The sequence below is a fragment of the Zonotrichia leucophrys genome, chromosome 6 (assembly GCF_028769735.1).
Source record: "Zonotrichia leucophrys gambelii isolate GWCS_2022_RI chromosome 6, RI_Zleu_2.0, whole genome shotgun sequence".
Classification (NCBI taxonomy): domain Eukaryota; kingdom Metazoa; phylum Chordata; class Aves; order Passeriformes; family Passerellidae; genus Zonotrichia; species Zonotrichia leucophrys.
In genome coordinates, this window is record NC_088176.1 from 26,086,070 (window position 1) to 26,103,944 (window position 17,875).

At 41.0% G+C, this 17,875-nt stretch overlaps 1 protein-coding gene across 1 annotated transcript in view; it reads left to right on the forward strand.

Annotated features, from left to right (window-relative positions):
• The first annotated feature begins 58 nt into the window (after nt 1-58).
• The window catches only part of CHAT (choline O-acetyltransferase), a 38,091-nt gene continuing 20,274 nt past the window's right edge, over nt 59-17,875 (forward strand). The window contains exons 1-7 of the mRNA XM_064716820.1: nt 59-182; nt 3,092-3,236; nt 9,586-9,777; nt 11,659-11,777; nt 13,204-13,257; nt 14,761-14,941; nt 15,955-16,132. Of these exons, the coding sequence (XP_064572890.1) occupies nt 3,174-3,236; nt 9,586-9,777; nt 11,659-11,777; nt 13,204-13,257; nt 14,761-14,941; nt 15,955-16,132 (787 nt within the window). The 5' untranslated portion in view covers nt 59-182; nt 3,092-3,173. The remainder of the gene's footprint in view (nt 183-3,091; nt 3,237-9,585; nt 9,778-11,658; nt 11,778-13,203; nt 13,258-14,760; nt 14,942-15,954; nt 16,133-17,875) is intronic.

Sequence of the window (17,875 nt, forward strand, 5' to 3'; positions counted from 1 at the left end):
GGGCCGGGCCGGGCCGGGCCGGGCGGGGCGGGGAGGAGCCAGCGGCGGCGGAGTTGAGCCGCCCTCCGCACGCCCCCACCCAGAGAGGACCTGGCCGCCGAGAAGGCGGCGGTACCTTGGACAGAGCCGCCGCGACTCGCAGAGCTCGCCCGGCGGCCGCTCCGGAGCTCCCCGACGAGCAGGTAGGGGCGGGCGGGCTGTGCGCCCCGCGCCTGCCGCTGCCCCGACGGCGCGGCTGCGGGAGAGCCTGGGGCCGGGAGAGCGGGAGCGGGGCCGGCCGGTCCCGCGGAGCGGAGCCCAGCGAGCTCCTTTCGCCAAACTCGGCGGATTAGGCGGCATCCACGGGACCGCACGTTTTGCCTCTGCCCGAGCGTCCCGCCGAGACGGGCGGTTCGGGAGGGAAAGGGCTCCTTCGGGGCTGAGGCTTGGGAAGGGCTCGGGACGTGCCGGCAGCCTCCGGTGGAGCGTGAGCGCTCCCCGACCGCTCCGGCGCTGCCACGGCCCGCAGGGAGCTCACGGCCGGCGACAGGGCGGCTCCGGGCTCCGCTCGCAATGTCCTCTGCCGCGGCAGTGCGCGCTTCACACGTGTACTCCTGACAACGCATTCATTCCTTAACTTCAGGCACAGGTTCCTGAAAACTTTAAAGCTTATCCTCCTGATAACACTGAGAGTGAGGATGAATGGATGGGGACTGAATGTATTGCCCCAACAACACCATATACTGCAAGCTGCCTCCTGAGTCCATCATGTCAGGAGAACTCAAGTATAAGCACATGGGCTTATTTTAGTCCTCCTCTGCTATCTGCTAACGGAGAGATCAGTGCCTTTTGTTATGGATTTGAGTTGCTGCTTTGAGCTGTGGGGAAGGCCACCCGGCTCCCCAGCCTGCTGTGACTCGCAGGCACTGTGCTAAGCCGCTCACCCTGGCCCTCCAGCTAAGCCAGCTGTAAATAAAAACAGCTAGGATTATTTTTTTTCTTATTTTGCCTAATAATTTGACAATGTACCTCACAGCTTTTTAGAGAGCAACTTTGAAGTCATCTTGAATTTCTGCAGGATTTTCTCCTGTGTCAGTTTTCTTGTCCTTTATTTAGCAAATACAGGATTGGGTGTGATGCTAAGCTGTCAGCACTTGAACCAGAGACAAAGCCTCCGTTCATCCCCGCAACAGAGAAAAGCACAGTTTAGGCTACCACCTCCAAACTCTTTATCACACTGTTTTTACAGATATGCAGGGCTGTTAGTAGTAGCACTTCCCAGAGACACTGAGCCAATACAGACTTTTAGTCAGCGTGACACCATATTGCAGTTTGACAAAAAAGCATAAGGAAAGAAAGAACAAAATTCCCAGCAAAAAGAATACCAGCAGGATTTTTCCTTTAAGGGAGTACAGTTTGAGGGGCTCTAAAGACAAAATGGCTGCTCTGTATTCTGAATGCAGGTGGGGGGCTGAGGTCAGCCCATAACTGGGCTAGCCAACAGTCTGCCAAGAGTTACAGGATGTGCATTATTTGAGGTGCTTTGAACCTGTGTTTTAGAAATAGAGTGCACAGCTAAGTGATGAACCCTGCAGCACACAAGGGAGAGTAGAGCAGTGCAGCGAGTTAGTGTGGCCTTTCCTTGAGGGACATTATCTCTCACCTGGGTTGAAATTGTAAGCAGATGACAGATCAACACGAGTTTGCTGTGTGGCTCATTGCAGGGCCCCAGGGACATCTCTCAACCTTATACAACCAATTCCACAGTACATGGCCCCACTGACAGCCAGTGCAGGACGGGATCAACACAAGGTGTCAGTGACCACATACACATTGGCAGAGCCATGCTGAAGCTGCAAGGCTGCAAAAGCCAAGCTAATTCCTCAGCAGAGGAATAATCCACAGCCATCTCTGCCTATTGCTAAACAAAACTCTTCAACTCACTTTCATGCACTGTAGAGTATAATCCCAATTGTTCTTAAAAGCTGTTGTAGAAATAATTTCAGTGCCCTGAATGTAATAATTCCAAAGATTACAGAAAAATATTATTTTCTACATAGTCAACACATGCTGTATTTTATATTTTGCATACACACAGTGCAAAGTAATTAAAAGAAAACCAAAAAACCTCTAATCCATCAAGACCTGACTGAACAAAAAAATTCCCTCTGCTTTAGCTGTATTTATGTACTGTCAGAATTGAAGGACCATACTTGGTGTGATCACTAGTAGATCAGAAGAAATATGCGTGTCAGATAGCCTATTCCTGCACAGAAAATGAGTGAAGAAGCATCTTTAGAAGTGAAACCAGGATAAGCACAGTACCAGAGAGACACGAGTGGAAGTACTTGCTCTGTCACAGATTACTTCTGTGACTTTTAGCAGGTTAAGCCATCTCCCTGGATAAGTATATGCTATTTGAAAGACTGCTCTACAAAACAGCTCAAACCCAGGGTACAGCACCCCTGTCAGTCCTCCCACAGCCTTCACAGGCAGGCTCACAGGGTCCCCCAGACCCATGCCCCAAAGCACTGGTACCCTGTGAGATTTAGGCTGCAGAGGGAAAAGGCACATCTCCATCAAGCTCCTTTTTCCATCTTCTAGCACAGCACCTCACTGTACCCATGGAGCAATGCCATGAAAAATACATTTAAACGCTGTGGTGCTTTCATATAAAATGGTAAGGGGAGGAAATATAAGATTCTAATATAGAAAACTGCAACATGACTATTACTTGTGTCTACATAAGTACATTCAAAGAAAAGTCCCCTGTTTCCTCCAGCTAACATATAACAGTAATACAAAGCATGCAGATTATGCCACAATAAATTGCAAAGTAAATTACAGTGACAAAATAAACCATGCTGAGAAGGGACCTTTTATGAGCATCAGATAGCTCTGAATAAATAAATTTATAGCAAAATGAGACAAACAGAATGTCAGAGCAATCTCCACAGGGCTCAGTTTAGCTACTTTGAATGTTGTACTTCTATTTCTCTTCAGGTTTGCATTCTGAAGCTTCTGTGTGTGTTTGCACAGGGAATACTCCCCTCGTACATTTTGGTTATAAATAATGAGTACTGACAGGACTTTAAATCTTTTCTATTTCCAGAACTGAGGCATCAGGCTCCCTAAGTACCCCCAAGTGACTTCAATTTCTGTCCTCAACGAAAGATACCAAAAGAAATGCAGGAATGCCTGACTTAGAAAAAAACATGCAGAAGAAGGAGAAAGATACATGCAGTAAAGATGAAAGAGTAAGTAACTCTTTCTGGGAAAACAAAAAGGAAAAATGACTTGACAACTTTTAATTCTGTAAATTAATATCATAATTGTAACCCAAGCTCTGTTCTAGACCAAATTTCTTCATTTCAGGGAATACCAGTTATCCTGCAACAGTTTATAGCCAGAAACCTTGATCTAACACTAGTGCTTCTCATATCCAAATAAACTCTTTCTCCCAACATCCTCTGAAGAATTACAGTAAATTAAATATTATTATACAACAAATATTTTTATACTGCAAAGTCAGAGATGGCATGAAATTATTCATGCTAGTACAGCACTATCAAGCTATCATATATGATTAATTTTCAGACTTGTTTAGAAGGTGCTGGGTATGCATGCCTGTCAATAGTCAGCTTCCAGGGTTTTTTCCTAAGCAGAGTCATGAACTGCACAGGAACCTTACCCAGAAAGATAGGGCCAAAGCCAGGTATCAAAAAGAAATACTAGTTAGCACATTCATTTTCAATGACCAAGAAATCAATGACAGAAGAAATATGTCTTGACTAAACACACCTTGAAACAGCAGAACTGCTATTCTTTTATTTCTGGGTGTATGATAGGCTAAACTGGATTTGTATTTCCACTAAAAACAGATAGTCCTATGACACTTTTCATGAGTATCTAAAATCCTTGGTTTCTAGATAGGGAACATAATGCATCACTGACTTTTCTGTGGATGTCAAAGAGCAGAGCTGGTACTTGAGCTCAGAGGACACCCAGTCCCTGCCAGCTGTTCAGAGCACTTCCTCCACACCCTCCCTCCCTCCACTGGACTAACTCTGAGCAGCAGATGGGACAGCTAACTGCTAATCCTTTCTTCCACCCAAAATCACACTGCAATCCTACTAAAATGAATGTCCATTACAGCAGGAACTAGCAAAAAAATCTGAACATTTCCTATTTCAGGAGATGGGCAAAAATAAAATTAGAAAAACAAAGCCTCCAAGAGTTTATGGCCTACTCTAATCACTAATGGGCAAGCATAGCTGCATTAGATTGACCATTTCTCAACTAGGTGACACAGCTCTCTCCCTGAGGAACCACACTTAGAGCATCACAGCCTCTTGCAACTTGCCAGTCTTCCTGAATTACCTCCTTGCTTTTTTTTCCCACTGCCCCCAAAATTGCTTATTGGCAATGGAAAGAGATGGAGAGACTGAGAGCTGGTCAGAATCCAATTTGCTTGGGGACTACATAAGCTTATATACTACTCTAGGATGGCTAATAATTTTTTACCACAATGACTGGGTTAATTATCACATAAACAAACATACATTTTACAACTTCTCTTACTTGCAGAAGTCTTGATGTACTTTTCTTTTCTGGTAAGTCTTGATTTAATCTTCAATTAGTCTTGATTTAATCCTCAAAGTTCTGTCTGTTCTTGCCAAGGCATCCTGATGATCACAGCTCTTATGCTAACCACGTCCAAAGTCCATCTGTCTTGTTTGTCCCAGTATCTCTCTCTTCTCTTTTCAACCAAAACCACTCCTTAAATGGCCTTATTAATTTATCTCTGCACACATGGAAACAAGCGAGGTATCACAATTAATACAATTATTCTGAAAATCATCACATACCTACCTATCTTAAAAAGAATCTTTTAGCTAAAATCCTTAGCCACTAAAGGCTCAGGCTTGATCTTTATAAACTAAAAACTTTCCTGATGGCAGCTGCAGGGGGGCCATTACTGGATTTAGAAACATTGCAAGAAGTGTAATTGCAGCAAAAGGTTTGATTCTTATACACGAGGTTATAGGGAGTAACATTTAGACTGATTTTTTCTGTGTATTTAAAATTAACACAAACCCATTTTCACAGAACCCAGGGGCTCTAATTCTTGGGGTTCCAAGGGTGCTTCAGGAGGGCAAGGTGTCAAATTTGATTTGCTTTGCTTTAATTTTTTTTTGTGTGTGTGTAAATATTAGTGTAAAGTTCTGGAGGAGCTATATTCCCCCCCCCCCTTTTTTTTGTTTTTGAATAGTATGTGTGTTTCTCATTATAAAGGCAACATAAAAGTAAAACAATAAACATAAAAGTAAAAACAATAAACTTATACTAAGTAAAAATAAATAAAATAATTTCTACAATTAGCAGCACATGAAAAATAGAATGGTGATTTAAAATAATGCACTATCAATTTCTTAAATATTGTAGTATTACTTAGACTCTGTAGTAATTGGCAAGCTTCATTTTTAATGTAATTTTAACATGAGGACTTGGAGGTTAAGCCCTCCAAGTTCACTTTAAAAGGAGGTTTAGCCATTATAGGTCCAAATTTGGCAATTCAGAATTATTTGAGTATAGTTTTGATGTTGAAAACACTTGGTTCTATTGGTCTATTTCTCTACTAGTTAAGTCTAGGACCTGGCCAGGATCCAGGCTTTAACTGGAAGAGTCTCTTTAATATATTTTAAAAACCTCTTAGTAATAGTAGTTAAAAAATAATATATGTCTTACAAATAGCTATACAACAATATGTGAAGGTTTGTGAATCAGCTGGCTTTGTCATATTTTCTTTAGCTAAATAGTAGTAAAACAAAGCATTAAACAGATCACAACTGATAGCAGTCATAATATGAAATTTTAACTCATTCTTCAGTACTACTTATAAAAATAAAGTAGCAAAAGTTGTTCTTATTTCTATAATAAAATAGTTTTATCTCATAATTTAAATTAGCAAATGTTGACAAAATTCATTTAGGCTTTGTGTTATTCACTTGTATAGTAAAGGAATTATATCTTATAATTGAAACAGGTATAATTCAACAAAATTTAAAATCAACTTCACGAAAAATTAACTTCAGTAAAACATAACAAAAATATACTTAAAAGAAGTTAAAGTTAACATCACTGAGATTAAACAAAAATTAATCTTAACAAGAATTAACTTATTTAAACTCTATTATTATAAAAAAGTTACTGAAAATTTTTCATTTACTGGAAATTTTTCATTTACTTTGATGTTTAACTGTTATATGACATCTGTTCTGAAAAATTTATAATAAAATGACCTCACTGAAACTATGGAGTAAAAAGTAAGCACTTAATAAAGCTGACAGTGGAGTTTTATGTACTAGTTCTAGTTAAGTCTCAAATAACTACTACAAATAAAGTTCAAAGTTCGTCTTGAATGTGATCTAAAGAATCTTGAATTTATGACTTATCTAATTACTCTCAGTGAACTATGCAGTTTTGCTGTGTTACTAATATGTAGGAAGACACCACTGTTACATAAACACCTTTGAATTTTTCTAGTAACAATCCTGTTAAAAATCACAAATCACTAAAATTAGAAGGTAAATGGTAATAGAGTTGGGATAGTATGCAGCATCAGTTGGTATTTTGATGTGCCATAATTTCAGCATGCCGTGCAGGTTAGACCATGCTGGCTGGTGCCAGGCAGTGGAGGCTGCACCCCCTGCAGCAGCATTTAAAGGTTGCTTGTATGATAGATTTAAATTTGGTGTAATAAAGGTAATGAGATATAAATATTGAAGGCTAAAACAATAAAAAAAAATTATATAATTCTAAATAGCTGTACTGAAAAATTCACAAGAAAATATGTAGTTAAAAAGGCAAGTAACTAGAAATATAACTGGTTTGACTAAGGCAAGGTGTCCCTCAGGGCTTTAGGTCAGTAAGAAGTGTCGCCTTTGATAGCTGGCCTGCTCCTTCCAATGGTTCAAAGTGTCTGGGGCACTTCAGCCAGGGACCATGGTGGAGGGTGTTGAGGCTCCCAATGACTCCTATACAAAGTCTGAATGCATAAAAATTCTCCACTGTGTCAACACATCCCTCCCCCACAAAACCAGGGGGACAGAGAGCCCAAAAGGTTTAACTGTGGCAATCTGCCCCTCAGGCCCTGCAATGTGCACCAAGTGCTGTCTTTGCAAGCTTTGACTATTCCCACCCACGCCCGAGAGCACTCGAGGCACAGACAGTAATGGCCAATCACTGGGCCATTCCCTTTTTGACGTAAGTTGCATCTGCTCCAGTACCAAGGAGTCCTGTTAAAATTATATCCTTGCCTTTCAGAGTCACTTTGCATTGGCACGTGGGACACTGAGATGTTTTGGATACGTTGTGTCCAAAAAATCTGCGGGACCTCTGTGGAGCCAAACTCCCCTCCCCACTGTTCAGCTATTGGGGGTGCAGATAGGGGTGCTGCCAGGAAAAATAAGAGTTGGGCTATATGGCTCCTGGCCAGGACCACACAGCGCAGCTGGGGGTCCAAGCCATGATCTTAATTTCCCCAAGGGAGTCAGAGTCAATAACTGGGAGAACAAACAACCCTGTTATCCAGGTGGATGATCTGCCTGTGATCAAAGCATGCATATGCTGTTCCAGTGGTCAGAAAACTCCTGTGGCAAATGAACAGATGAACTGAGTAATGTTACTGTGATATTGTTTGATATGTCCAGTCCTGTGCTGCCTGGGGTGGCTGCACACAGGTCAGTGACACTTGTCCAGCGGGCAGGGCTGTTGGAAGTTGGCAGCTGCTCCTGGTTGCTGTGTCAGCTGTGGGATTTGTGGTATTGTGCAGTGCTGCTCTGCACTCCAAGATGAGTTTCCCTGTAAAGGCTGGCGATTCTGGTGAAACTTAGAGCGGCACAGACTAGCAAAGTGAAGGCCTTTCCAACAGCGAGGACATATACCTGGGGCTTTGGGTTTCTGTGCTTTTTGGCAGTCTCTTTTAATGTGTCCAGACTCCCCACAAACCAGCTGTTTTCCAGGGGTTAATTTCAGAACAGCAAAATCATCCGCTATGCCTTGCCCCATGACTTGATGGGTGATTGCCATGGTGTGTTGTGCTGTTCCCAGGTGGTTGCATGCTTGTATCATTTGGAGTAAAGTGGCCTCAGGTTCAGAAGGCAAAGATTTCAAAAGGTGACTATAATCCTCATTGGGATTTTCTGTGGCCAATTTGGGTATAACTTCTCTTGCTGATAACTTCTCTTGCTTCTCTTGCTCAAGTGTTTGTTTTAATCTGTCCACAAACTGCACATAGGGCACTTGTGGACCCTGTTTGATATTTATGAAGGACTGTTTAGGGGTTTTCACATCAGGAACCTTAAGAAATGCCAAACAAGCTGCATCTGTGATACCCTCCAGGGCTTCTCTTGGTGAGGCAGCCTGGCCCAAACACGGTTCTCTCACCATCACGATCAGTGCCAGGGGCTCACTGATTGCAGCCAGACAGGCTGTTCCTTCTCACTTGGAGCACCAGTTGTCAGCAATGGAGAGAGATGGGGAGACTGACAGCTGGTCAGAATCCAAATTGATTGTGAACTACATATGCTTATATACAATTCTAGGATGGCTAGAAATTTTTTACTACATTGATTGGCTTAATCATCACATAAACAAACTTACACGTTTTACAATATCTCTTATTTGCAGAAGTCTTGATGAAATTTTCTTTTTTGGTAGGTCTTGATTCAGTTGGTCTTCATTAGTCAGTCTTGATTCAGTTGGTCTTCAGTTAGTCTTGATTTAATCCTCAAAGTTCTGTTTGTTCTTGCCAAGGCATCCTGATGATCAAATTTCTTATGCTAACCAGGTTCAAAGTCTTGTGTGTCCCAATAATTGCTCTGGCTTTTAAATTACTAATTACACTTCCCTTGGGTAATTCTAAATTTAAAAACAAAGGAAACTTAATTGCATGGACAGCATGGAACTCTTTTCTTCCCAGATACTATTGCTCCAAACAGGGTAAGGATAAAGGAAGTATAAATGGAAACATTTTATCAAGCCTTCCAGGGGGGTTCCAGACTGACTGACAGCAGAGGTTTGGCAGGGTAAAGTACAAGCTTATTGAGGACTGTACATAACCAGTACTAATAAACATGTAGACCTGCATGTTTTCTACTTCTGTCATTGTATAACCATTCATATTACCAACCAGACAAGCATTAACCCATGGTTTTACTAACCAAAAGTTAATCACAACTTCTTTAGTAATGAAATACATTAAGATGGTATTTTATTATTTTGTAATGTATTTGCAGATTTCCTAGAGATTAGCTCAGCGTATTTGCTTGCATCATGCCTCTTCATTCTAGGATTTCTAGAATTTTTACCGAGGAATAATGTCCTTGATAATTTTCCACTAGTCCACTGCTCTATCCATTTGAAAGCCTACAAACAGTACATTTGTAGCAATCAGGCTTCTCAACTGCTAAAACAGAATAAATTCATTTTAAAAGGGATGTAACATATTAATCAGTAACAAAAGAAAAAAATAAGAAAACAAAAGAGGACAGATTGGAAACAAATAGAATTACTCACCAATATATATTTCTTTTTAATGACTAGGAAGTGCCAAAACTTCCAGTTCCACCACTGCAACAGACCTTACACATGTACCTACAGTGCATGAAGCACTTGGTGCCAGAGGAGCAATTTAAAAAAACCAAGGCCATTGTGGAGAAATTTGGAATTGCAGGAGGCCTGGGGGAATCCTTGCAGAAAATGCTTGAGGAAAGAAGTGAAAAGACAATAAACTGGGTAAGCAAATGCAATTGCTCTGTTTGATGATGCTTATTTACAAGTTCTTTCTGATGTTCTCTATGCAATCACTGTTTTCTTTCAGCAGGTCAATGCAAACGGGTCATTCTGACAAAGGAATATTTCAGATGCAATAGATTTTTAAAATTACGCAGCTAGATTTTTAAAATTATGTCAAAATCCATGTTAAAGCCGTCTAGTCAAAGTTCTGATTTACACCAATTATTCTGAAATGGAACACTTCATTATAGGTATTAGTCTTTTAAAATTGAACTATTATTTGCCATTCATTGTTATGCTATACCAATGTAGTTACTTTGCCAAATATGCACACGCATGTATATTCGTGTACATCTATCACACAGACCATGCTGAGACCTCTGCCTTTACAAAAGTTCAGCTTTCTGCTTCCCAAGGCAGGCAAGTTAGGTAAGCCACAGCTAAAGTAGATTTTACCATTCCACAAAGTCACACCCTGCCCTTATTAACCATGTTAGAATATGGCAGTTGAAAATTAGAGTTTTATCAAAGTCCTTCCTTTCCAACAAGGAAAATGAGTCTGTGGATTCAGTGAAACCCTGCAGGCTTGTTACTGATGTCAGTGAATTGTGGTTCTCCCTTTTGTGTGACACACACAAAAAACTCCATGGAATTGCTGCTACAGTCAGGAAGAAAAGGCTACAGTGTTGTCAGTGCTTTCATTTTAAAAGCAGTGCTTAATTTGTGAACTAAGTGCTGCCCAATCTTATTTTCATATTGTGATCACAGAACTTCACGGTGGCTAAACTAACCAGCATTTAAAAAGTGTTCCTGATAAGAAATAATATTCCTGAAGACATCTGCTCACTTGAGCACTTATAGAATGAAAATTACAGAGGAAGGATGCATAAGCATTTTCTGAAATTGTGACAGTTTTAAATACTGGCTGTTAAAATGAATACCTGATTCTTAAGGTAAATTAGAAATGGATTTATTTGAATTTAACTTGCCAGGAGTATATCTCTAGCATGTTCCCCTGAAGACTCCAGAGACTGTGGGGGAAGCATCTGTTCTAACAGCAATGAAATATCTCAGAGGAAAACTTTTTCAACTGATGCATGCATTTGTAATTATTTTTGCATAATTTTGTTGTTGTTTATAGTTACCATATGCAAAGCCTGCCCTCTTAGAAAGGCCATTTGATATTTTTATGAAAGCCTCCATTTTCCAAATAGTGATTCTTCAATCTCTGCTCAGACATAAAGGAATGCAGTTACTGTTCATCCATGTTTTCAATAAAAATGGTTAGAAATTTAATGTGTGCCTGTGTGGGTCAAGAATCAGCAATCTGCATTTGTGTCAGTGGACACAAAGGGAATTCTCCAGGGGCCCTATCCACGTGCCACTCTCTGCAGAACTGAACCATTACGCTTGGGAAATTCTTCTCCTGCTCTGTCTTGCCACAGGACAATATCTGATGGTTAGCAATGGAGCATCTTGGCATCATTCACAAATATTTGAGGCCCCCTGAGAAAAGCCATCACTGGTAAAACTCTGGCCCTCTCTTAAACATACTCTAATTGCTATGCAAGAGTTAACATGTTGTATTCAAATATTTTCTGGTTGTAGAGAGAAGCAAACAACAAAATACCCAAAGCACCACAATCTGAGGCTTGTGTAGTTTTTAATGGAACGCACTGTAAATTGCCATTGATTGAGAAATAGGATTATGGAATTGCGGCTGACTTCTGCCGAGCTGAGGTCACAGAGCCCAGGCTGAAAATGCTCAGCAGCTCCATTAATCAGAGCCCATGGCTGACACCAGGAGCACCAGGCAGTGTCCCCTCACCCTGCTTTGCTGTGTGCTGTGGCAGCTTTAAGACGTTGTGTCCCCCTCCTCAGGTGTTTCACTACTGGCTGGATGACATGTACCTCAACAACCGCCTGGCTCTTCCAGTCAATTCCAGCCCCGCAATTATCTTTGCTCGCCAGCATTTCAAGGACATAAACGACCAGCTGAGGTAATGTATTATGACGTTGCAGCTTTTGCTAAATGAAAGGATATTTTAAATGTACGGCTTTTGCAAAAAGACAATCAACTTTCATTAAAAAATAAGGGCTGTAGCCATTAAAGTGATTTCCTACGAGGCTGCCTGACTGAGGACAGTGCTTCTGGGGTAACTCATACTGATATTCAGAAAGAAAGATGTCATTACTATTACATTCATTGCATGAAAAAAAAATGCCAAGGGATTTGTATTTTTAAGGAATATTTACAAAGCTTTTTACTGTACATGATTCAAGTAAACCACTTTGTGATGAAAAAAACCTACTAATTTCTGACACAGAGTTTCAAGGGAAATAATCTTTAACATGGCTTCACTATGACTCGTAGCCACCCTGCAAATTGAAAAGGCCACGCTGGCATTAAATTGTCCCTCTCAGATGCACAAAAGGGCACCAGAAACCCAGGGGATCTAAGAATAAGAATTCAGAAATCCTTCTTCCCCAAGAACATTGCCTCCTTCAGGCCCATCAGTCCCAACTCTGAACTGATCTTTCTACTCTGAGCTGTTGTAGGCAATTACTATCATTTAAAAAGTGAGAAGGTAAGCACATAGCCAAGCACAGAATATACCTCTCCAGACACCCTTAAAACAGGATTTCATTCTTCAGTCTCTGAAAAAATATTCTTCCTTTTTAAAACAGTAAAAAACTACCTTCATACAGTGCAATTTTCCTCTTTGCTTTTAGCACTCTCTAGCTGCTCATTACTGAAATAATTAACTGCATGTGAATTTATGCTATTATAAAACAGCCAGAACCTTAAAACAAATATGCATTATTTTAACATTTTGCATAGACAGCTAATGCATCTTTTTACTTTACTTTAAACATAACTATAAATGCTTTCACTCATTACTTACTAAATTTATTGTGCACACAGCTTTCAAAAAACCTCCACTTTCCATTTTCTAATGCACATGCTTTAACAAGGAAATCTTTTTCTCAAAGCCTCCCATTCTGACACAGTGCAAACGGACAATGTCAGGAAAAATACACCTGTCCACAGCTCTGCAGAAAAATATCTACTTAGGACAGGAAGTACTCTAATGCTGGACAGGTTATGAGTATTGATATTGAAACCCATGTGAGGATTCTATTAAATATTCAGTCTTTGCTCCCATTCTCTAAATAAGCACTTTCAGGCTTCCTCCTGTGGTAGTCTGTTTAACCATTTGAAGGGACTGTCTCCAGGATTTCATATTTCTCTTGACATGAATTAATTTAGGTTTTGGGTGGGGGCAGGGAGCTCTTCTTGCCAAGCCTGAAGACTTTCTCTCCTTATGCTGTCATCAATCATTCAGGCTATCCTCTGTCTCCCAGAAACAGCCCAGTGTTGCCAAATGACAAAAGACTGATGTCACTTCTCTCTGCTCTTTGCAGGTTTGCTGCCAATCTCATTTCAGGAGTGCAAGACTACAAAGCTTTACTGGACACGTAAGTGGCTTGGAAGGAGAGCTTGAGTATCCACAGGGCTTCTGATTCGAGGCTGCTCTCAGTACAAAGCTGGGCTCTATTGCACCTCTCCCCCATGGGGAAGGGCTGGGGCTCCAGCTTGCTTCAGGGCAAGTGCTTCAGCAATATTTTATACCCTTTCTGCTGTATTCCTGCAGTGTAACAGATTGAAGAAGGATCCTTTTTGATGGGTGGCAGTCATCACTCTGGCAGGCACAGTGCAGCCCAAAAGGGCACAGACAATTTGCCTAACAGAGTTACTGAGAACACAAGAAGAAGCTTGTGCTCCCCACACCCAAAGGGCAGCAGCACTGTGGTTACACAGCCTGCACACCTCTGCTGGCACTCACCATTTACAACAACACTGTCCCACCTCCCTCCCCACAGAGAAATAACACATCCCAGCAAGGGAGGGAAGTCTCACCACAGAAAGGCTGGTTCAGTAGCTAGAAAAATAAGCTACTTATGCTCTTGTTACTTTCTGAATAAATACACTGGGGAAATACATGATTCTTCAAATCATATATGTATAATGCACCTGTACAAGGAAATAAGTGATACAGAGAATTTGAGAGTTGGGAACTGCAACAGTTCTAAAGTCATGGTTGACCAAAATAAAGTAGCATAAAATATTACCCCTCATAAGTTGTATGAGAGTAAACCTCCTTGCCTGCTTCTTTACCCCTCCCCCTGTCTGACAAGTTGGAAGCTTAGTCCTCTTTTGCAGAAGGAAAATCTCTGCACTGTAAGATTTTCTTCCTCCTGTGGTCTCTGCAGCCTCTCCTGACCAGCAGCACCCTTATTTCCTGCTGCAGTGTCAGTGGGGTATTTTACAATCCATAATCATAATTGTGGCTGTGATAATTCTTCTTTTTTCCCCTTGGCCACTAAAGAAGCTTTTAAAGAGATGCTGGTTTCACCTACCTTCCAATAAAAAAAAAAAATAGATTTTCAGCACATATTACTCCATGGGTCTAAGTGAAAATTAGCACAAAAGTGAGGACCTGTGGAAAACAAGTCATTGCCCAAGTCATTCCTGTTTGTCAAGGAAGGCCCTCTCACACACACTCTAACCAGTCAGCACAGCACATGACTGCTGTGATTTGCAGGGAATTTCATCAGTACCTTTCTTTGAGGTGCTGCTCTTTCCCAGCTGTTCTGCTGACTTCCATCCTGCCAGGTTTCTGGGGTCCCAGCTAGTCAGGCTTCCCATGCTCATTGCAAAGCTGCTTGTGACCTGCTATTTCCATTTCCACTAGATGATAATGCAATTGCTTAATGAATATGCATGAAGCTGCCAGGAATGATGTATTTAACTTTGGTATGGGAATTCATCTATTTCCCTTATACTGTAATCTCATTTTATTATTCAATTTGTGTTATACCTGATCTAATTGTAACAGAACAAAGGACAGATAAGATTTTTTTTCCTTTCTGTCTCCCTCCCCTCTTTTCCTCTGGCTTTGTTTTTCTCTTTCTCTGCAGCCATGCTTTACCTACTGACTTTTCTCGTGGACAGCTGTCTGGCCATCCTCTCTGCATGAAGCAATACTATGGACTCTTTTCTTCCTATCGTCTTCCAGGACCTACCAAAGATACCCTCGTGGCCCAGAAAAGCAATGTAATGCCAGAACCAGAGCACATCATTGTTGCTTGTAACAATCAGGTAAATTCATTTTCGTTTTTCATACCTTTCTATATTTCTTAATTTGCTTAAATTCACTCCAGAAGAGCCTAATCTAATCTCTGTTCAGAAATGCAATTAGTGTGCTATGTATGAGATCACTTCTTACCAAGCATTTGCAGTTGATATTTCTAAAAGATGCTTCTGCAGCATTTTTGTCCTTGGACCACATAATGTTCCAAGTACAGTGATGCAGAAAGGAGGAATGTGGCAGAATTTATTTGCTTTCTCTTTCAAACAAAAACGTTTAATAAACAGTGATAAAACCACAGAGAAAAAATAATTCTATTAGAGTGCATTTGCTGGAAATGCTCTTCCCATGACAGTCAAGTATTGGCACAGTCAAGTTCATGGCAACTATACCACCATCACACTTATGCATAGTGTAGACACCATGTAGGGGCCCTAAGCTATGGCTGAGGAAGTTAGCACAGGTGCAGGCAGAAATACTGAAGTGTTAGAGTGAATCTGCCCCAACCAGTAATTACCAGGGAGCAGCAGAGTCTGTTCCCTGGGCACAGTACTTCTAGCACAGCTTGACTGTTTGCAGTACTGGAGCCATGCCCATAGGTGCTCCTGGAATGAGGAAGTAGCTTCCAGTGAAGTGCTTTCTGCTTTTCCAGGAAGCACAGGAAATTTTCTAGATTTTCTAGGTTATGTTTAAACAAATAATACCATGAAAATTACTTACATACTGTCTGATTTTATCTCTCCAAGGTTTTTAAAGCTTATTCAAATAGTGTGTATTTTATTTGAGTCCCACACACAATATAAGTCCCCTATGGCAACTGGCCTTACATTGGTGTTAAAACACAGGAGAGGTGAGTCCTGGGCCATTCATTCCCCAGTGGTTTTGTGGTGCATTGCATGCAGGCCTGGCTCTCCAGGCAGGACTTGAGCACCTCAACACCTACCCAGGTGACAGCAAAATGTTGGACCACAAAGGGTCCAACCCACCTCTGACTGATCTTCTGACTTCTGTAATTTTTTTGCAGTTTTTTGTTTTGGATGTTGTCATTAATTTCCGTCGTCTCAGTGAGGGAGATCTTTTCACTCAGTTACAAAAGATAGCAAAAATGGCAGAGAATGAAGAGGAAATGCTGCCTCCAATTGGCCTGCTGACAACAGACGGAAGAACAGAGTGGGCAGAGGCCAGGATGACCCTTATGAAAGGTTAGCTGCAGCAACCCCAGCTTTCTCTTCATCATCTTCCTCCTCACCATCACTGCCTTTCTTTGCTGAGAGCAAACATCACAGCAAACACAGGACTGAATGTGCAACCCCACTGCTGAATTTTTCCAGCAGTAGGAAACTCTGTAAGATGTGTGTTGCCAGGGGAGCAGCAGAAATAGCTTGACCCTTTGGCTGTGTATGTTTAAGTGTTATGCCATGTAATAACTCTCACTCCATTCTTTGTTTTTCATTGCATAAATTACATTACGTCAGATTTTGTGATTTGTCTCTTTCTTTATAATCATTTTGTACCAATAGGAATGATGTATCCTCTTAGCTTTTGGCAACTATTTGATATTATTGATCTTATCCAACAAAAGCAGCTGCAAGCTAAACACCTATTGAATCTAGTTGTGTACTCTCTCTAATCAATGGAGAAGGTACCAGGGCTGATTCAACCAATTCTTAACTATGTAGGAAAGATGGCACCAGTTATTATCTGGGGACTGCTCTCTCTCTCTTTTCCAACAGGCAGCATTTAGCTGTCTCAGATTATGGACTTGAATGTCACACTTGGAAACAGACAAAAATAAAGGGTAGGGTTAGTAACCTCTATCACATCATGTCACGTCACATCACACCTTATGTATATTACCCTGAGGCTAAATGATAAAAATGCCCTCTTTTTGCCATTTTACATGTAATAAGTATTTACCTTTTCATCCAGAAGCAAACATTAACTCATCTTTTTACCTCCAGTTCAGCAATGCCACAGAAAATATTGCTGTTTTACTAATGCCCTGGAATATACAAGAGTTGCCAATAGTCTCAAAATAAGTTTAACCTCCTAAGGAAGATTCCCCTTTTCTTATTCAAGTTTATCTGTTCTTATAGAACTTACTACAGATACACACAGAGAGAGTCCTGGCTATTATTTCAGCAATATTATATAGCAGTAGTCTCATCTTTAAGCTTTCCCCTCCTCTTCCCATCATTTCTTTTTAAAAGAGGAGACAAAAAATAACTTATTATAATGAAAATTGAGGTGAACATCTAATAATTTATTTTCATGACATACTAAGTATAACAGCCAATGCCTTGAAACTTCCAGCAAAAATATCTTTGTTAACCTATATCATCCAAAAGAAAAACAAAAAGAAAAATCAACAAAAACTAGCAAAACCTTCTCCATAGTGTTTTTAGATTGCCTGGCATTTCCCAAAATATTAGTTTTAATCAGAAGGCAAACAACTCAGTTATGCAGCTGAAAAAAGCCCAGATTCTGCACTAGTAAGCCTCATAGCACCATGATGTGAGCCTTCTCTAATCTAAGCAGGAATCCCCTCCCAGACTATTCATGTTAGCACAGCCCTTCTATGTAGGTGATTGCATTGCTGTTACACATGGATATATGATCATTAACAGCCCTTTCCTTTCTTATCTGTGCTGGTGAAATGTTCCTGCAACAATAAATAAGAGAACCTGGGAAGCCATGTGGGTGAAAGGGTCACTCCACAGCTGGTCTGTGCTGGGCAAAGCAAGACAGAATGCTCTGGGACAGAAAACCTGTGCAGTGCTTTGCAGAGGCCATGAAGGAGTTGTATCCATGGGCCTGCACAGACCTGCAAGTAGAGCACAGGTCTTCTAGGTGAGAAAATGTCCAAATGTAATAAACCCAGCCGTCACTGATTTATAAACACACTCAGCATTGTGACTGCCTTCAGGCTGCAGAACTAGCTTGCT